The sequence below is a fragment of the Callithrix jacchus genome, chromosome 15 (assembly GCF_049354715.1).
Source record: "Callithrix jacchus isolate 240 chromosome 15, calJac240_pri, whole genome shotgun sequence".
Classification (NCBI taxonomy): Eukaryota; Metazoa; Chordata; class Mammalia; order Primates; family Cebidae; genus Callithrix; species Callithrix jacchus.
Genome location: NC_133516.1, coordinates 71,414,832 through 71,435,852, shown reverse-complemented (window position 1 = coordinate 71,435,852; position 21,021 = coordinate 71,414,832). Strand labels below are relative to the sequence as shown.

General features: G+C 52.8%; 1 protein-coding gene across 1 annotated transcript in view; it reads right to left on the bottom strand.

Moving 5' to 3' along the window:
• SLC6A6 (solute carrier family 6 member 6) overlaps positions 1–21,021 on the bottom strand; it is a 91,718-nt gene that overhangs the window by 20,206 nt on the left and 50,491 nt on the right. The window contains 4 exon segments of the mRNA XM_078351719.1: positions 1,716–1,840; positions 1,966–2,069; positions 3,301–3,435; positions 12,374–12,506. Coding sequence (XP_078207845.1) covers positions 1,716–1,840; positions 1,966–2,069; positions 3,301–3,435; positions 12,374–12,506 — 497 coding nt within the window.

Below are 21,021 nucleotides of genomic sequence, written 5' to 3'. Positions count from 1 at the left end.
TGGCCTGCTTTTGGGGGCTCTTTGGGCCGGGTGGAGGGAACATCTGAGGGTCCACATTGGAAGTGGGGACAGTGGAGAAGAGTGTGGGGGTGCTGCATGGATTTGCCAGGGTGGTCCTGCAGTGCTATCAGGGTGAAAGATGGGGCTGGGCAGTGCAGGGCTCTGCCAAGCAAAGAAGACAGTGAGGAGGGGCTGGGGGCTCTGTGAGGCCACAGGGGCCCAAATTCTCACACTGGAAGGCCAGAGGTTGCTGCATGTGTCCAGGGTGGGGTGGGCGGCAGGAGAGGGACCCTTGTGTCAGAAGGCCTGTCTAGCATGTGACAGGTGGAGAAACAGTGGACAGGGTGTTCAGAAAGCCCTATTGAGGCCCCACCTAGCCCAAGCAAAGCCCTTGCTCGGAGCCTGCTGGTCTCCTCATCTGAGAAGGGAACATCTGGATGCATGGTGCTGAGGTGCTTTCTGACCCTCCAATGCTGGGGCTCTAGGACTCAGGGACCAGGAAATTGCCTCATGTTCCAAATACAGATGGCACAGGAGGTCAAGGGCAGTAGAAGGGCGGGGCCTCCGGCTGTGTCTGGTCCTAGTCAGACACAAGATAGTCCCTGAAGTTAACAACCCTCATGCTCTCCCATCAGCTTGGAAGGAGCCTCAGCCCGGGACCCTTGCCTGCCTCCAGGTGGCCCCAAAGAGGTTGTAAGAATTGAGGACATGGATGGTGTGGGGCTGGGGGCCCAGCATGTAAAGTAACAAAACCAACTGATGACCACCTTCCAAGTGAACAGTGCAGGGCCAGGAAAGGGCGGAGAGGCCAGAAAGGTGGACTTGGAGGACCCTGGGAGCCTGAGAAAACCCATAACCCAAGCCACTGCAATTAAAGCTGCAGGCCCAGGACCTCAAACAGCCACAGCCAAGTCCCTGAATCAAGGCACCTGAGAGGCTGCGGATCCTAACAACTGAAGACCCCATGATTCTCAGGTTCCAGAAGCACCTTGCCAGAACTCTGGGATCCTAGATTCCTAAGGTCCCCGTCTGTGCAGAGTCCGTGATTCTAAGATACTGTCATGTCTGTGACTCCAGGTAGCCCGAGGAAGAACGCCTGGTCAACAGGGCCCACACCTCGAGGGGTGACACTGTGCTTATACCCACCCCCAATTGGATCTGCCACCGTCCCAGTAGGTCGTCCCCTCATCTTCCCCCTCCCCTCACACGCTGTACCCAGTGCCTACGGTGGTGCCTGACACAGAGTGGGGACTCATTCACAAGAAATCGGTGGAATGGATGAATGCGTCTGCTTAGAGGGAGCGCGCTGGGAGCAAAGTGCAAAATACAGAAACCAAGGCTGAGAAGGTGGTGATGGAATGCCGATTGGTGGCTGACTTGGGCCTGAGTTAGGAAAGTGGTTTCTGTTGTGGAAACCAGGAGTTTGCTGGGGAAGGAGTGGGGGGCGGAGAAGACCACACTAAGATAGCTAAAAATTCCCCAACTTAACCACCCCCCATGCTTTTGCCACCCCTTGGGCCAAATCGCAATAAAAATGTTTAAAATTTGGCTTTTGTACTCTTTGATATTTGGGGGATGTCTTGGTGGGGGGGGTCCATTTTAGAAACCAGGCTCGTCCCCCCCAAAGCCCCCTGGGGTCTGGCTTCATGCCTGCAGTACTTGGCTTACACACTAGGTGGCAGTGCCCACCACCACTGCCACCGATACCACCGTACCTGACTCAGCCACATCAGCAATGTCCACCCCTTGCTCTTGTGCCATGAAGCCCAGGATGGAAAAAATTGCGAAGCCAGACACAAAACTGGTACCACTGTTCAGGCATCCCAGCAGCATACAGTCCCTAAGTTACACATATGTCAGGGAGCAAGTTAATTCACAACACAAGGAAGCCACGCTCCCTACTTCTCTTTTTGTTTAAACATCATCATTTCTAAAGTCCACCAGGCCCGCCGGTGCAACACTTGCCTGTACGAGTTGTACTTGTACTTGTTGTAGCTCCCCAGTGAGGTCATGGCCCCCAGGCAGATGGCGTAGGAGAAGAATATCTGGGTCCCAGCATCAATCCACACCTATGAGGGGAGGGAGGTGGCAAGGAGAGAGGGGGCTGTTAGAGCTGGCTTCCTGGATGGAGAAAGCAGCGAGGGTTATGTCTGCCAGGCGATGGCCTGGAGCGGGGACCTTGCAAGTGCAAATGGAACATTTATGCTAGAATCCAAGGTGCCTTTCAAGGCAATATTGAACTGCAAAGAGTCCCAGAAATCAAACACCACACCTCCCAGTGACCTAGTATCAGGGTTAACAGGCTTCAGAGGCAGATGGATCTGGATTCCAACCCTGGAATGACAGTGGGCAAGTAAATATCACTCCTGGAGCCTCAGTTTTCACATCCAGAAAATGGGCTTCATGGCCCTACCCACTAGAGCTATTTTCCAGTTCAAAGAGTGGAGACTCAGCCCAGTGCCAGTTACACAGCAAGCCTGTAAGTCAAGGCTGCTATCACCACCATCGATGTTACTGCTCAAGCACCCCTGAGTTAGAATGTGAAAGGAGGTTCCGAGGGACTGTGCAGACAGAGCTGCTCTCCAGAGTCTTCACCAAGCAGCTCTGGAGGGCCAGGCAGCCACCTTCCCAGCTGCACTCCGAGGCTGGCCACCCGCTTTCCCACCTGTGTCCTGACCAGGGGGAAGGGTGGTGGAAGGGAGAGCAGAGGCCCTTGGGAAGCAACTGAAAGGCCCTGGGGATACACGGGTCCTCAAACAAACTCAGAAAATCTCCCAGGGATTTCTCCACCTCCTTGAGGTCACAAGGTTGAGTATTGGAAAGTGGGCTTTCGGTGTCTGCCCCTCAACCATCCAAGGCCATCAACTCTGAATTTCACTCTCAGCCAAGAAAGCCTGCAGCTCTCTAGGCCCCAACTCTCCCACCCACAGGATGCAGCAGCCCTTACGGCTGCAGTGAGCAGAAGCTGGGTCTGGCAGGGAGACTTGCTCATCAGAAGAGTTCTCCCCCTTACCTGGTACAGGGCCTAAAGCAGCCTCTCTCTGATTCTGGAGAATCAGCAGATTCTCCAGCCTCAGGGGTCCTTGACATGAAAAGAGACGCACACAGCTAGAGAGGTCCGTCAGCAATGTGGACAGACACACTCACCACAGGAAAGTACCAGGGGGTGGTGGCCCAGCTAGACCTGTGCACTGAAGAACCATGGAAGAGGTGCTGCCAGTGGCCTCTGCACCCTGCGCTGTCTTGCGCTGGCCCAGCCCTGGGTAGGAGGGAGGATCGTGTGTCCCAGTCCTGCAGTACCTGTGGGTCCTCGAGACGGGTGATGTCAGGATACAGATAGAACTTGATGCCTGCGCCCGCGCCGGGCAGCGTCAGCCCTCGGACCAGCAGCACCAGAAGCATGGCAAATGGGAAAGTGGCTGTGAAGTAGACGACCTGCGAGGGTGAGAGGGATTCAGGGGGCCATGGGCATCACCTGCTGCTGCTAAGTCTGAGCATCCTCTCAGAGGGCAAGGGACAGCACTGATCAGGAGCAGGGGTTCTGGAGCCAAGTTTGCTGTCTCACTTGCTGTGTGGCCTTCAGCACATTGCTTAACCACTCTGGGCCGCAGTTGACTCATCTGTAATCTGGGTGTATACAGGTGCCCATTTCACAGATTTCTTTTTTTTTTTTTTTGAGACGGAGTTTCGCTCTTGTTACCCAGGCTGGAGTGCAATGGCGCGATCTTGGCTCACCGCAACCTCCGCCTCCTGCCTCAGCCTCCTGAGTAGCTGGGATTACAGGCACGTGCCACCGTGCCCAGCTAACTTTTTGTATTTTTAGTAGAGACGGGGTTTCACCATGTTGATCAGGATGGTCTCGATCTCTTGACCTCGTGATCCATCCGCCTCGGCCTCCCAAAGTGCTGGGATTACAGGCTTGAGCCACCGCACCCGGCCTTCTTTTTGTTTTTTTATTTTATTTTATTTTTGAGACAGAATCTCACTCTGTCGCCCAAGCTGGAGTGCAATGGTATGATCTCGGTTCAAGGCAACCTCCGCCTCCTGGATTCAAGTGATTCTCCTGCCTCAGCCTCCTGAGTAGCTGGAATTACAGGCACCTGTCACCATACCCAGCTAACTTGTATCTGTAATAGAGACGGGGTTTCACCAGGTTGGCCAGGCTGGTCTCGAACTCATGACCTCAGGTGATCCAACTGCCTCAGCCCCCAAAGTGCTGGGATTATAAGCGTGAGCCACTGCACCTGGCAGATTTCTTTTTTTTTAAACAGAATCTTGCTCTGTTGCCCAGGCTGGAGTGCAATGGTGCAATCTTGGCTCACTGCAGCCTCTGCCTCCTGCCTCAGCCTCCCAAGTAGCTGGGATTACAGGTATGTGCCACCATGCCCTGCTAACTTTTGTATTTTTAGTAGAGATGAGGTTTCACCACAGTGGCCAGGCTAGTCTTGAACTCCTGGCCTCAAGTGATCTACCCACCTCGGCCTCCCAAAGTGTTGGGATTATTGGCGTGAGCCACTGTGCCTGGCCCACCTCACAGATTTACTGAGATTAAATGAAAAACATCCTACAGATAATTTGTCCCAGGCACCACCTCAGCACAAAACACAGTGGTAGATAAGACAGAAAACAAATCCCTGTCTCCATGAAACTGACATGCCAGTGGGTAGAGATGGAAAATGCAAGATCAGAGACTAAGCTATCAAGTGCATGTGTAGAAGGCCCAGCCCAGTGGTCGCCAACCATGGCATGTGCCCATGACATGCAGATTATATTGGCTAACAACTAACTACAACCTTAGGATAATTCCTATGGTTAGGGGTCAGATAAGCATGGGTTCAAATCCCAGCTCTGTCCCCTCATTTGCTGTGTGATCTTAGGCACATTGCTTAACCTCTCTGGGCCTGCTTCCTCATGAACAGAATTCAGGTAAGAGTAATAGAAGCTCCTCATCAAGGGTTGAGGCAAGGATTCAATGGGATGATGCTTGTGACACCGCCACTCAGTATGTGCTCTGGAAAGGGGGCCTGTTGTCCTGTTGTTGACACTGATTTTGCTGGAAGGATGGGACCTTCAGGGAAGAAAATGAGGTCTCTCAAAGGCCCCTAACTGGGAATGGAAAAGGCTCCCCACTTCGCTGGGCCTCTGGGAGATCCATGGCCTTCCCTGGGTCACACTGCATGTTCCAGACAGGCCAAGATCAGGTGTGAGGTGGGGACTAGAAATGATATGGCCATCCCCTCCCAAGGACCTTCTCTCCTCCTGTCCTAAAAGTGCTGTTTGTGGCTTCAGTTCTCATGGATGGACTTTCCCATCTTATCCAACACAAGGAGTTTCCAGACAGGGTAGATGCCTGCGAGGAGCGTGAAGGTGCCTGGCTGGCTGAGTGGACCTGGCCAACCTGGTGAAACCCCGTCTCTAGCGTACCAGGCAGGGCACTAGCTGAATAGGGACATTCCAGGCACAAGCCCACTTCACCCTCACCACGGCCCCCATGACAGTGGTTTACAGTGGAGAAACTGAGGCTCAGTGGGCTTTCAGGACTCGTCTAGGGCATCAGTGGAGTCCAGGATTTGAACCCAGAGCCTGTGGAGGGCTAATCTGTGCAGAAAGGCATGAAGTATTTCACTTGGACATGCAAGTTCATGGTGGCCACTGTGAAACACAGACTGGCTGGCAGAGCCCCCGACCACGTCTGGAGATCAGGGGACCTGGGAGGAATGCACCCATTTTACAGGAGAGGATATTGAGACACAGAGAACAGGACAAATGTGCCCATGGAGTTGGGGGTGCAGTGCCAGGGCACTGCTAGGGCCCAAGTGTGTAACAGACACCGACAGTGACAGAGCCCAAACCCTCACCCAGCTGGCACCAGGACCCTCAACAGAGCAAATTCTCACGGCCATGATCCCTCTGAGTAGAAACAGTGAAAAAGGGCTTCAGAAAAGGGCAAAAAGGAAGCTTTCAGGGCCTGCTTGGCTCAGCTGCCCTCAGCCCAACAACCCCTAGGCAGTGTTTATTGAGCATTTACTGTGTGCCTAGCACTATTTCGAATGCTGTGACGTCTATTCTCACTGGCTCCTGCCCTCATCCTTAGAAGTAAGTTTTATTACTACCATCATTTTGCAAGCAAGAAAACTGAGGGCCAGAGAGAGTCCATCACTTGTCCAGGGTCACATGGCCTTAAACAGCAGAGTGGGGACCTGCCCCACGGCCCACACAGAGAAGAGCGGCAAAAAGCCTTCTACCACTGGCAGTTTACTGATTTTCCCCAAGACCAGAGGGCAGCTAGTGGGGAGACCCTCAGGTCTGAAGCCAAGCTCAGATGCTGGCTTGCCATAAGATCTCCAGGAAGCTGCTGGGGACTTGTTTCCCCACCTGGAAGTCAGGGGCTGGGACTGCAGGAGCTCTGAGGTTGCCTCTCACTCTGCCACTCCAGGTCCAGGGGTGGAGAGGCTGTGGGTCAGCTGGGGAGCCGCCTCTACCAGGGGTCGCATGCTGCCTCTACCACTCCTAGCTGGTGACCTGGGCCTCAGCTTCCCCATCTGTCCACTGAGGATAAGGAGCGCTTACCTTGCTCACTAGCCCCTGGCCTGTCGTGAGCATTCAACAAGCCTCCTAGCTAGCACTGTCAGGCCGGCCCTCCAACACAGAGGGTGAACCCTACTCCTGCCTCTGTCCCCGAGCATCCTTTGTTCCTCCAGCCCTCAGTTTCACCAGCCACTGGCATCTCTTCTTCTTGAGGCCAGGAGCCCACGTGATTTCCCAAGGATGGGAGGGCAGACGTGGAGGGCGGGGGCACATCAGGAAGCCACAGAAGCGGGGAAAGAAGTGAAAAAAGAAAACCAACCTGCCTCTCCCTTCCTGAGGACCGGCGGCCAGGCGCCCCGACCAGTTCCCACCTCTCCGGCCCCCTGTGGGCCACACCCAGGCTGGCGAACAATAGCTGCTGACAGCAGCCCCACAGGGGTCCCCAGAGGGCGGCCACTTCAAAGCCAGCTGGGCCTCCACTGGGCCAAGCAGCCAGGCTGTGGCCAGAGGGCTTTGTGTGGGGACAGGGGTGTGGAGGTGGCTTTCCTTGTTTTCACTGTTTTCCCATGGTTAATTTATTTAACAAGCACTTGTGGAGTGCGGATTGTGTGTGGGGCACTCAGCTACCAGCTTTACAAGTTTTAACTCATTTACTCCTCAGACGGTTCAGAAGAGCCAGGCGCCAGCATCACCAGCACTTTCTAGATAAGGAGACCACCCAATCACAGAGTTAGGGGTGGCAGAGGTGGGATGTATCTAGGGCACCTTTGGGATGTGTGTCATCATTCTTCCCCACATCCTGGTCATGCCACCTCAGCGGTGTGAAGGGAAGAGAAACTCTCAGAACCCCAAACTCACCATGCAAGGTCAGTTAAGGTGGGAACTGAGTCATGCAAACAAACAAACAAACAAACAAACTGGCCTGCCTTCTATTCTCCAGCAGAGAGCTGGGAGATACAGGCCATGTATCTGACAATGTAAACCCCAGCTCATCTTCACAGGTAGGGCGCAAAGAGACAAGAAATTTCCCATGCGCCCACACATCCAGGTACGTGTCTCCCTGCACTGTGTGTGCTCCTACCCTATGGAAATACAGAGACACCGTGGATAATTACCTGTTCCTCTGTCCTCTCCTGCTGTTTTCCCGTTACACGTTTTTTTTTTTAAAGACATGGTCTCTGTCACCCATGCTAGAGTACAATGATGCGATCATAGCTCACAGCAGTCTCAACCTCCCAGGCCTAAGTAATCCCTCTACCTCAGCCTCCTGAGTAGCTGGGACTACAGGTGCACGCTACCATGCCCAGCTAATTTTTGGTTTTAGTAGAGAAAGGGTTTTGCCATATTGTCCAGGTTGGTCTTGAACTTCTGGACTTAAGCAATCTGCCCTCCTCGGCCTCCCAAGTGCTGGGATTACAGATGTGGGTCACTGGACTGGGCCTCCCCTTTATATACTGAGGTTCTCAAAACCCCCTTTGGAAAAAGTGCAGGCCACAGATCACAGATCCTACTGTGGCTCATGTCTCTTTTTCCTGGGCACGTCCTCAACCTTGGCAAAATAAACCTCTAAGCTGACTGAGCCCCTTTGTCAGATGGTTTTTGGTTTACAGCCGTGTGTTTGGAAGCCACCCTTGCTTTGCAGAATCTGCTGCTCTGAGGACAAGCCCCTGAGAGCCATGCTTTCAACTTTTCCATGGCTCCCCTGCGATCCGCAAGGGAGAGGTTGGTGCCAGCCGCTGCCAGGGGCCTCTGGTGCTGGCCCAGCAGGCCTTGCCATGGGACGTGGTATTTTTCCACTCTTGCTGGCGAACCTCTGTGGCTCCTCTGAGTCCTAGACCCAAAAGCTCTGCGGCCCAACTGTCCGGGGAACTCTCAAAGGCAACTTTTCTCCCTCCCCTCGGGGCAGTAGAAAAGAGAGTGGCTGAGCAGCAGGGGGAGCTGAGCATCCTTTGGGAGGTAAGGGTCTGGGCAGCAGGGCTCGCCATTGATCCCAGAGATCCTAGGCAGGCCCCGAGGGTCGTCAGCGCCTCCGTGGTTGGTGGGTGGGGGGGTGGCATCACTAACTCATTTCACACACGGGGAAGGTGAGGCTGAGAAAGTGAAAGGGACTTGTCCTAAGTCATGCAGTTTGGGGGATCCAGAGCTAAAAAGGTCTGGCTCTGAACACCCCCCACTTTGTTTCCAAACTGACAAGAGAGCTACTCCAAAGGCTGACAATGAAGAGCCCAGCCCCAGTGAACGTCCGTGCTCACACCAGGGCCTCCTCCTCTTTGCATCTGCAGGCTTTGCACTTCCTGTATGAGTGTCTGGATCTCTGCCCCCTTCCCAGACCCCTCTCTGTGACAGCAGGGACATGCCTGCCACATTCCCTACTTACTGCATCCTCAGGAGGTGGAAGAGAGTGGGGCACCCAGGTCAGGAGTGGGGCTGCTTGGGTCCAAATCCCAGCTCAGCCACTGACAAGCTGTGTGATGCTGGGCAAGGTAATGAGCCCTCCTGGACCTCGGTTTCCCCATCTGTAAAATGGGACGAATAACGGCACATACTCCAAAACATGAGGAGGATTGAGGGAGCTACCTAGCGGCACTGAGAATGCTACCCAGCACTCATGGACTACTGCGCTCTTACCACCATCATCACTATCTGTTGAATGGATTAACGGCAGCCTAGTTTTGGACCCACAGAATAGTGAAAATTACAAAAAAGGAAACTGCAACGTAGGGAAGCAAAGTGACTTGGACTCAGATCCTAAGCCTCTCAGGCTGGGGCCCTCCCTCTATTAACCTTCAAATCCTCCTTGCTGGACCAGGCACGGGAGCAGGGGCTTGGCCAGGATGAGCCCTGTCTGCTGCCCAGGGGCCCAGCCCCATGTCGGCCACAAACCTGGTCTGTGGCCAGGGCTGGAAGCCACGGCCAGCGAGCAGATAGCCTCTCAGCCATGGGGCTTGAGGAAGTCCACAAAGCCTGACTGTGTTTGTCTTGGCTTCTCTGGCTTGGCCCAGGCTCTGCTATTGTTCTGGGAATCACACCCACCCCTGGGAGGCCTGGAGCCACCCCACAAAGGAGGCTGTTGCTAGGGGTGAGATGGGAGGACCCCGGGAAGGTCACGTCTTTGCTCAGCCATAGCTGCAGCCTGGCACTCTCTCTTCTGGCTTTGACACTATTCTCCTGCGTTCTGTGTTGCGTCTCAAAAGTTGCTCACTGTCCCTGGTGGACATCAGCCTTCTCCATCAGACTGGGTGCTCCCCAAGGGTCTGGGTCAGACACACCTCCTTTGCATAGGCTGTTCCCTGTCCTTAGAGATTTTCCCCTCCACATACTCACCTGGCTCAGCCCTTCACTTCCTTCACATCTTTGTCTAGAGTCACCTTCTTGGCAAGCCTTGCCTGGCTACTGTATTTAAAATTGCTCCCAACACTCCCCATTCTCCTCTGCTTGACTTTTTCCCACAGCTGTCATCACCATTTGACTCCTATACATTTTTCATATTCATTTTGTTGCGACCTTACTCTTCCTGCCAGGCCATCAGCTCCTGGAGCACAGTAATTTTCTGTTTTATAAACCACTGCATGTCCCCCAGCCCTGTTTCTACAAAGCACCTGGCACACAGCAGAGGCTCAAAAAATACTAGGGCATAAATATGTGATAATGTCTCCAGCACTGCTCAGGACCAGTGCTCCACAGACACTTCCTCACTTCTGTGTGGGGAAACTGAGGCAGAGTGAAGCAAGGCAGGGTGGCGTGCACCTGGGGACCCAGCTACTCAGGAGTCTGAGGTGGGAGGATGGTTTGAGCTCAGAAAGTGGAGGCTGCAGTGAGCTGAGATCATGCCACTGCATTCCAGCCTGGGCAACAAGGCCAGACTCTGCCTCAAAAATAAAAAAAATAAAAAAAGAAGGGAATTCGCATTTACAGAACTGTCTGTGCCAAGCATTGCGTGGGTGTTTAATACACCTCATTTTTGCCCTCATTACCACCTGTTTTATAGAAGATGAAACAGGTTCAGAGCAGAGGAAGTGACCTTGGACAAATCACTTGATGTCCATAAGCCTGAGTTTTCTCACTGTTTAAAGAAAGGAATAAAATGGTGTGCTTGTAAGACAGAGAACCAGGTAGCACAGTGAGGGTGCTCTCCAAAGAGGCGCAGGAAATACCCACGTTCCTTGCTCCTGCCTGTTCCGGGCAGGACTGTGCTCCCTGGTGTGCAGGGGCAGGTGTCCAAGGTCTGGGCTGCTTCCTTTCTAGCTGGGGCTTCAGGATTGCAGGGTGGCTCTGCCCCAAGAAACAGGCAGAGGGCACTGTGTGTGTTGGCGGGGGGTGCACAGGATCACCCTCATTCTACCTGTTGCAACCCTAGAGTCCCAGGCCTTGCTGGGTGGGTGACTGCAGTAACTGCTTGGATCTGTACAAATCCACGATTTCACCCCTTTAGGGGCTCTTCATTCAGGGAGAGCACATTCTTCCACCCTCAGTTCTACCCTGTGTCTGGTGCAGCTAAGGTCACTGCCCACAGCTATACCTGGAATGCTACCTTAACAGACTCCTTTGACTTTGGGGGTTTTTTGATCTTAAAGAGATGTTCCTTCTTTTGGGATATGAGTCATTGGGGAAGGCATCAACAGAGCACCGCCTAAAAGCAGATGAGCAAACGCCTTTGTTCTTTATAGCTTAGAGCCCTGGGTTCAGGCTCACACCTCTGATGACAGCAAACCCCTGCATCAGCCTTTGGCATCAGCACAGCCAGTGTCTAGGTTATTAGGGAACAGTTTGGCTCTATTAGTAACAAGAAATGTTTCAGACATTGGCTAACATTTTCACTATTGCTAATATATCAGTTCTAGCTAAAGCCTTAAAATGATAAGTGATTACTAATACATCAGCTATACCTACAACCTTAAAATGATAAGCTATTACTAATATGTCAGTATACCTACAACATTAAAATTACAAGCTATTACTAATATTATCAGTATACCTAAAAACTTAAAATTACAAGTTATTGCTAATATATCAGTTATACCTAAAACCTTAAAATTACAAGCTAACATTTTATATTTGTTAATCACTAACATCTCAGTCACTGTGTGACATATTAATCAGTAGCAAACACTCCAGTTATGGATAATACTTTGGTTAATAGCTAACATCCTGGCCATGAGTGGATGATTTAATTATCAGCTAACACTTTCATGAACAACATTGGAGGTGCCGGTTGAAATGTCTGTTATAAGACAACTCAGTTAATCTGATTTAGAGCTAAAATCTAAGCCAGTGCTTCTCAATCCACAAAGTGCCTTTGGATTATCTGGGGATAATGTTACAACGCAGCCTTTGGGTTTGCAGGTCTGGGGCAAGCCCACCAAGCTCCCTGCAATGCTGATGGCACTGGCTGCAGCCCCCTCTGCAAAGGGAGGATAAGAGCTAACGACTCTTACCACAGTTGCTGGCTAACCTCCTGTTACCAGCTAACCTATTTATTAGAAGGCCAACGTTAGTTATCTGCTACCATCTGCATTGACTTCCAATAGCTTGAGATGAGAAAGCTGGTGGGTGGGACTAGCTCACGCAGGCTCCGGAGAGCCTGATCCTTTAGTGTTCAGGAATTCTGCGAGCTGGTCATTAAACCATCAACAGCGTGAAAGCAGACACGGTGGGAGCATTGACACCCAGCCATACCAACGCTACAAACCTGGCATTTACTTTTTCCCAGAGGGCGGGCTTACTAGCACACCACCACTGGCCACCTCCCTCCTGGGGCATGGCTTATTCTGGGCTGGAAGAAGGGGAGAGGGCCAGCGTGAAGCAGCTCTCCAGGAGGTAGGGGAGGGACAGAAGTCCAACTTACCTTCCCAGTGGATCTGACGCCCTTCCAGATGCAGAAGAAACAGACTAGCCAGACGAGAAGAAGGCAGAGCGCGAGGTCCCATTTCAGAGAGCCTGGGTGGTCGATTCCAGGGGACAAGCTCAGCACGTTACGCCTTGAAGCAAACACAGAGCCAGGAGTCAGCGAGGGGCCTGGCCCTGGGCAGGGAGAGCCAAGGCTAGGACCTTAACAGGCTGGGGGTCAAATCCCACCAGAGGTGCTGCATTTACACAAGTCACCTCACCTTTCCAAACCCAGGAATCCCCTTTGTCTTGAGAGAGTTGTTGGAAAGGCAAGAAAAGGATGGTCTCAGACTCTGGACTCAGGCAAATCCAGGTTTAAGTTAAGGAACCCCTGAGCCTGAGTCTCCTCATCTGTGAAATGGGCACTGATTTTCCACTGGGACTTCAGCAGAACCTTCTTCAGTGCCAACCGTGGGCCAAACACTAGATTCAATTCTCAGCTCTACTGTTTGTTTAGCCAATGACTGTGGGGCAAGTTAGCCAACTTTCCCAGACCTGCTCCTCATCTGCAAAATAGGGGTAACTGCCTTCTCCCAACATTGTCCCTTTTATTTTATTCATCCCTGTGTGACCTGGATCTCTCACTAAAATGTAAGCCACACAAGGTCCTAACTTCAGAGTCTGGGATGCAGCTAGCACTTGATGACTTATGTAGATGTGACTGTGGTATTCAGATGCCCAGGGAAGCTTCAGGCACACAGCTGGCACCTGACCAGTGCTGGTTTCCTCCCCTGCCCTGCCAGGGTATTGAGGGTCTGAGAATGAAGCAGGTAAACAGTTTTAAAAATAATTGGCATGGGACAGCCACCAACCTTGCCCAGGATGACACAGCAGAGCATGGGTCCTCGGAGTCCAGACCTAAGCTTCCCACTGACCTGTGCTGATTCCTGCTGTCTGCTAAACAGGCACACAAGCACCTACTCACAGACATTCTTTTTTTTTTTTTTGAGACGGAGTTTCGCTCTTGTTACCCAGGCTGGAGTGCAATGGCACGATCTCGGCTCACCGCAACCTCCACCTCCTGGGTTCAGGCAATTCTCCTGCCTCAGCCTCCCGAGTAGCTGGGATTACAGGCATGTGCCACCATGCCCAGCTAATTTTTTGTATTTTTAGTAGAGACGGGGTTTCACCATGTTGACCAGGATGGTCTCGATCTCTTGACCTTGTGATCCACCCGCCTCGGCCTCCCAAAGTGCTGGGATTACAGGCTTTAGCCACCGCACCCGGCCCCGACATTCTTGCAGATGATAGCAACTGAAAGCAGGCCAGGGCAGTGCAGGGTACTGACAGCCCAGGCCATGAAACTTGATGCCCAGAAGTGGCACCCATGGTCCCAGAGCTCTGACTGCTGCAACAGTGATCAAGGACAGCTATGCTGAGCACAGGGACAGCAGCCCTGCCCACGGGGCCTCCCAGGTTACCTGTCCACCACAGACTGCTGCACAAGAGACAAGGTCCCTATGCTCCAGGGTGTTCACGAACCCCTGGAGAAAGCTAAGTTTCCTTCTAATGGGAGTCAGCTCCCTGCCTGAAGGTCACACTCCCATGCAGGAAAGGCAGGGAGTGAAGTATGGCTCTGTGCCTCAGTTTCCCCTTTGTAAAATGGGAGTAACAGCTCCTGACCAGGATGCTGTTGGGAAAGCATTCCAGAACATCCCAAGCTCTCAGCCAATCTGTGGGATCACTCCCACAGTCAGGGCTCTGGTTCTTGGAACACACACTGGACTAGACCCTTTATCATGTTTTTTTTTCCCTAAAGAAGCTTCAACATAAGCACTTTGAATAAATCCAAGATTTCCTTCTCAACTGGCATTCAAGCAAGGCCTTTCTTTAGTTTACTGCTGTGTTCCCAGCGCCTAGAACAGCATCTGGCCCATTGGAGGGGCTCAATAAAGACCTGTTGAGTGAATAAGTGAATGAAAGGACTCAACGGGGAGGATGGCAAGTTCACGTGTCACTGTACACCAATCTGCAAAATACTCCCACCTACAGCCATAAGACGGGGCAGCTTTTCTTTGCCCCTTTCTTGCTGGTCACAGTGACATCCATGGGCTCCCCCTGGTACCAGTGATGACATCATGATAATGCTGACGAGCAGATAAAAGCCACCAGCAACTGTCTGCTTTCCAAGACCTTTTCAGTTTATCTCATCTGATCCAAGGAGTAGAGGCCATTCACCTACTTCACAGACGGGGAAAACTGAGGCTTGGAGGGTCCACTTGCCCATGGTCACAGCGCCAGCAGGTGACACAGAGCTGCCACCCCAAGCCCATGCCTGTCTGACTCCATTACACTGTTGGTCTGATTTTAAAAGAAAACAGAGCTTAAATTTTAAAAAGAATCTCAGTCCTCCACTACATGCTGGGATCACCTGGCACCTTGGGGCCGGGGGCATCTCTACAGGGCAGGCTGGCAGCCAACTGCATCCCAGCTGGGGCCCTGCCAAGCATGTGGATCTGGCGGCTGCCACGGCTTTAAAACAAAAAGCCTTTCCTCATTCAGCCTGCAGGGCTCAGCACCTTCAATGAAAGCCACGGCAGGCTGGGCAGTGGCCCAAGACTTCCTTGTGAATCGGCAGCACCAGGAGAGGAGGCAGAGCACCTTTCCACTCTCTCCCAGGCCCAGCAGATGCCTATCTTCACTGTAGAGCCTGTCTGTCTTCCACTGTCCTGTCCCAAGCTGGGGAAATGTCTGTCTTGCCCACCAGACCCTGAACATGGCAAGGACAAGGGGTTTATATGCAGATGAGACGCCCAGTCACAAGACAGCCTTTCCTTTGATTCTTCAGGGCAAGCTGGCTGAGCAGCTTAATGCCCAGAGCCCTGATCTGACCATACCTAGCCGGTAGCCAGCTCATCCGACAGTATCTGCTCTTCTCCCACCCATGCGGGGCAAACAAGTGGTGCCCAGTACTGATGGGAGGCTGCCACCCTGGCTTGCTTGGGGCAGCTGGCCAGCTATGGAGTCCACAACAAAGAAAATGAGTCCTCTGCTTGCTTCTCCATTGCTGGTGGTAATCTCCTGGTGCCATCCAGGGACGTTGGCTTTGACCAGGCAATTCCATTCCTAAGATGATCTCCTATAATTACACCTGTGTGGGTGGCCAGAGACATAGTGTCTACCCCAAGCAGTGCTGTCTGTAGAGTGAAAGATTGGAAACCACTCAAATGTCCATCAAGAGGGGCAGGCACACGCTGGAATACAATGCAGCTTGTGAAACAATGGGAAAGTTCTCAGTGTCCTACTAAGGAGCTATGTCCTGGAGTAAATGCAGGAAGAAAAGCAAGGTGAAGAACCGTGCATGTGACATGCTCCCTACTGTGTAAAGAGGGAGGGAGACAGAGTCGCATTTGTGCTTGAATACGCACACACTATTTTTGGCAGGACACACAAAAAGCTGGTGGCAGTGCTGCCTGTGCGGGAAAGGGAGATGCATGTTGCAATGTATTTTTTTCACTATTTCGATGTTTTTAATGTGCACATATCACCTTTACAAAAGTTATTTTAAATTCCTGAAAAGCTTTACAATGGGCCATGTGAATGTACGAGGACTGAAACTAATGTATCTCATCAATCAGGCTTTGTCACAACACAGCCTGACACAGGCTCAGGGCCAGAGCAACCAACATTCTTTCCAAAGACATCTCAGGCAGCCGTGAAGGCTGAATCTCAGGCAGGGCCCTCCACAGTCCCTTCTGTGTCTGACTTCTAGGGTCTTCCCAGCCACAAAGCAGCCAATCAGGACCCCAGCCAATCCCTACCCAGAGGTGAGGGCATGCTCAGTAAACTGTAGAGTGCCTTGCTGAGGGAACGCCATGGTGCACTGCCACTCACCTGTGCCTCCTAAGCACCCCAAGAGGAGGCTGCGCAGGCTCCCCATAGTGTTCACACAGCTCTCCCAGCACACTGTCTCCGCCCCTGTCCAGGCCCGATGCCCCCAGGATGATTTCCAGCAGCCTCCTCATTGGTCCTCCTCCCTCCACTCCTGCCACCCTCCCACCCACCGCCTCCACTCCCTGAAGAGTCAGAGGGAATCTGTCGATACCTAAGTCAGGCCGCCTCCCTCCTCTGCTCCACATCCTCCCCAGGCTCCCACTCCCTGGCCAACAAGGCCCTCCTGACCTTGCCATTCAGACTCAGACACTTTTAAGAGTGAGTGGGTGCCAATTAGTAATCACGCAGGTCAGCGGGTGTAAAGGGGAAGTGTCCTGGGCAGGCTGGGGGTGTGGGCACCCAAGCCCCACCCTCATCCCCCAGACTGCAGAGTCACTTCCTCCTCCTTCAGCCACCCTAGCTGGTCAGCTACCCCGAGCAAGCCAACTATAAAAGGGCCCATCTGCCCAGAGCATGGGGCCGTGCAGTCTTTCTCCACCGCCTCCTCCTTCCGACATTCCCTGAACAGGTCGAATGTGGTCCCGCCTCGAGGACTTGGACCTAGCTGCTTCCCCCGGCCACTTGTTCCAAAGATGCCTTGCCCCTTTCCTTCAGGTCTCTGTTCAAAGGCCACTTCCCCAGGGCAGCGATTCCTGGCCACCCTCTGTCAAAAGTATCCCTGGTTACTCTCCTTCCCCTGCCCTGGCCCTATTTCTCATCACTTACTGCTTTTATATACAATTTCATATGTGCTATCTATTCAATGTCTGTCTGTCCTACTAGAATGTCAGTCCCAAGATGGCAGGGTCTATGTCTGTCTTATCACTGAACAGTGCTTGGCATGCAATAGGGGCTCAGTTGACCTTAGTTGAGTAAATTAATTATAACCATTTGGTTGATGGGGAAACTGAGGCTCAGATGGGTTCAGGAGTTCACCCGAAATCACTCAGATAGAAATCAACCCTGGACCTGGTTCCTTTTTTCTGATGCCACCCTGGTGACCAGCCACCTCATGTGCTGGGGCTGGGCTGACCTTGGCAAGGGCCCCAGCATCCCCAGCTTCCCCGTCTCTCTCACACAAAGGGAGGAGACTTCGAGGTAAGCTGCATTCTTATCCAAGAATAGTAATGATTCACTCCAGGGTGGGATCCAAAAAAGAATTGCCTGGACGTCTGTTTTGAGTTGGCCGCCCTGCTGCCGTCCAGCCGGCACTCAGAGATGTAAATACGTCCTCCTAGCAGGCCAAATCGTTTCCTTTTGACGGCAGGCCAGCTATTTATTGGCCACAGCTCTCCCCTGGAGACTGGCGGAGGCAACAATTATAAAAGGGCCCGTCCGCCCAGAGCACGGGGCCATGCAGCCTTTCTCCACCGCCTCCTCCTTCCGACAGCTGCAGGGGAAGATTGGCTGAGCAGGCCTTGTTTGCAAATATGACTCATTTCTTTTATTATAATAAAGTCTAATGATACGTGCGGAGCTCCCAGGGGGCTCTGGAGGAGCCCAGGAGGAAGATTCGGCTCCAGGCTGATGGAGGGCATCTGGCCAGGTCTGGCCCCATCTGTCCTCCAGGGTGACCTTGGGACAGAGGTGACCCCAGACAGCAAGAACCAGCAGGGGACAAAAACTCTTGCTTCCCCATCCCAGAGCAACTCGGCCGTCTCTGGGGCCCAGTGGCTTCTCATCAGGATCTGGGAAAGGGTAGCTCACCAGCTCCTGCTGTGAATGGTGGCTTGGCATTGCAAACGGGGTGGGCATAGGGGTCCAAGCTGAGAGAAGACCCCATGAGTAACCTGGGAATAGGGAGACACACACGTGGCACAATGTGACCTGAGACCATGGACATGGACTCCCAGGCCTGGCCTGGACTCTTAGCTGGTGGCTAGTGGGGACACAGACAGAAAGTTAGCTGAAGGCAGGATACAGTGCTGAATGCCGGGGCTGGGAGCTTTGCTCCTTCTAGCTGCGTGTGTGACCTCGGGCAGGGCACCGCACATCTTATATCCTCAGTGTCCCCTGGCCCCCTGCAAAGTACATCCCTGATCTTAGTTCTATAACATTCAAGCCAGGCTCTGAGTTGTTGGGGCCATGCTACTTCCGTTTACAGAGGAGAGAAGCGGGTGTGGAGAGGTGAGGGCACTGTCTCAAGGTCGTGCAGCTGGGATGCGTGGGAGCCAGAGTTGGGCTGTGTCTCCCGCAAAAAGGAAAGGGAAATGTCACCCATTGCTGCTCTGCTGCCTCCTCTGTGAAAACAGAGGGAAGAGGGGCTGGCAGGGAAGGTCAATAGGGACCTTCCCTACCCAGAAGCAGGGAGATGGCTCCGCTCCCCCGGTGCCTTGTATCCCTGACACCCAGGGACTCCTGAGCACCTTCCAGCAACTCCTGCTGAAGAAAAAGACAGGCCAGGGACCTGTGCGTCCGGGGCGTGTAAGAGAAGTGAAAGGAAGCAACAGCTGGGGCTGGGCTTCAGCTTGAGGGTTGCCAAGACCAACCTTCCAGGGTATCCTCATCACTCTGCTGCCCAACCAGCTCCCAGACGGCAACGTGCCAAAATTTCCCAACAAGACTCAGTCGAGAGAAACCCCAGAGCCAGACACTGTGGGTTGGTGACTATCTTCAGGGGGATTCAGATAAGTTTCACCCCAAAGGGAACCCAGACCTTCTGAAGGCTGAGCCTTCTGAGGCCCCGTATACAGTCAGTGCTCAGCATACATCCAGCTTCTTTCCCACCAGTGTGTTCCCTAAAGAATGTCCAAAAATCCCATTCAATTCAGTCACACTACTCCCCTTCTCATATGCCTTCCATGGTTCCTCCTCCAAGAGAACAAAGCCCAAATGTATCTGCCTCACATTCAAGGCTTCCACCCTTCTCCCTGGCCCCACCTACCACTCACCCGTGCATCCTATGCTCTAGCCAAACCATCCCAAACATTCATGTGCTTTCAGAATGCGGACGCTGCATGGGCTGTTCCTCCTACTTAGACTGTCTTTCCACTCTCCTTTTCTGCCTAGTGAGCTCCTACTCATCCTTTAAAGCCCAGCTCATATGCTCCTCCAGCTGCAGATGGGGAAGTGAGGTCAGAGAGAGGTAGTGACTTGCTGCTCCATGCAGGTGGATGAAGACACGGAACTAATGAGGAAATTCAGCACCCAGTGAGCACCTGCTGTGTTGAAATAGTCTCAATCCTTTCTGGCAGGGTGAGATCATAGCATGGGAAAAGCCACGAGAGGGTTCTGAGCTGGGAAATAACAGGGTGGATTCAGAATTGATGACAGAAGTACAAGGACAAGGCAGGGAGAGATCTAAGAGATCAGTGCTGGTGTCCAGGAGAGTGACAATGGGCGTCCTGTGGGGGTGACAGTGCATGGGGCTGGTGCTCAGATTCTGGGTATACTCTGAAGCGGGAGCCAGGAGGACGTGTGAATTGGATGTGGGATTCGAGGTAGAAAGAAGAGTTCTCCATGAATGCCTAGGTATTTCCCCTACTTAGAAAGCCTGTGCAGAGACTGAATGAAATGACAGGGGCAAGTTCCTAGTACTACGCTCCTGGGAGTCGACTATTGCCTTTCCACGGTTGCATGCCAAGAAAAGAGAAGGCTCTTGAAGGCAGGAGGCTGGGTCTTTCTTGCCCATGGCACCTGGCTCAGGGTTGGAACTAAGCTGTCCCCTGGCATAGCTCTCTAGCCTCGGCCTGCGCTGCGAAGGCAGGTCATAGGAGGCAGCGCTGGCTTTGCCTAAGCCTGCTTTCCAGGACCCTGCTCCATGGTCCCCCAGGGTTCTAGAAAGAGGGCAAGTTATTTGTGAATGTTCAGGTGGTCTCACAAAGCTCTGCTGGAACCTGGGGCTGGGGATGCAGGGGTAGGATTAGGTGTGAGCCCGAGAAGGTGAGTACCAGGCCAGGGCCAGGGCTCTTTGGATAGAGCAAATCCATGTGGATTGTGCAGGAGCTTGGGAAGGTGCCTGAAGAACCAGACACTTTCCAAAGATAAATGTCAGTGTCTCCCAGGCCAGAAAATGGAGCTGGGGTGCTCAGAATGAAGATTCAGGAAGAGAAGCGTTCCAGAATACCCCCGAGAGCCCAGTCCTTCTGGAAGGTGTGAGTGAGGACTGGCCACCCTGAGGACCTCACATTGCTCCCACGAGTTCCTTCTTCAAGACCCCTGGGTCCCAGACAACAGGGAGATAAGCAGAACCCAGAAGAGAATGGCCCTTTTACAACAGGGGGTGATTCTTTAAGGTCATAACACTTAAAGAAACTGCCTGGAGGGGCAGTTTTATGCACTAAGGGTACTGGATAAATAATGGATTATGGCCAGGCATGGTGGCTCACACCTGTAATCCCAGCACTTTGGGAGGCCAAGGCAGTCGGATCACGAGGTCAGATCGAGACCATCCTGCCCAACATGGTGAAGCCCTGTCTTTACTAAAAATGTAAAAATTAGCTGGGCATGATGATGCATGCCTGTAATCACAGCTACTCAGGAGGCTGAGACAGGAGAATCGCTTGAACCGGGGAGGCGGAGGTTGCAGTGAGCCTAGATATCGCCACTGCACTCCAGCCTGGCAACAGAGCGAGACTCCATCTCCAATAATAATAATAATAATAATAATAATAATAATAATAGATTTTCAGGGCTGGCCACCCAGGATCTCATGCAGTCAGGGCCACCCTACAACCTTGGGAGGGCAGCACTGCCATCTCCCCAGATGCAGGTGAGGAAACCATAGCCCAGAGA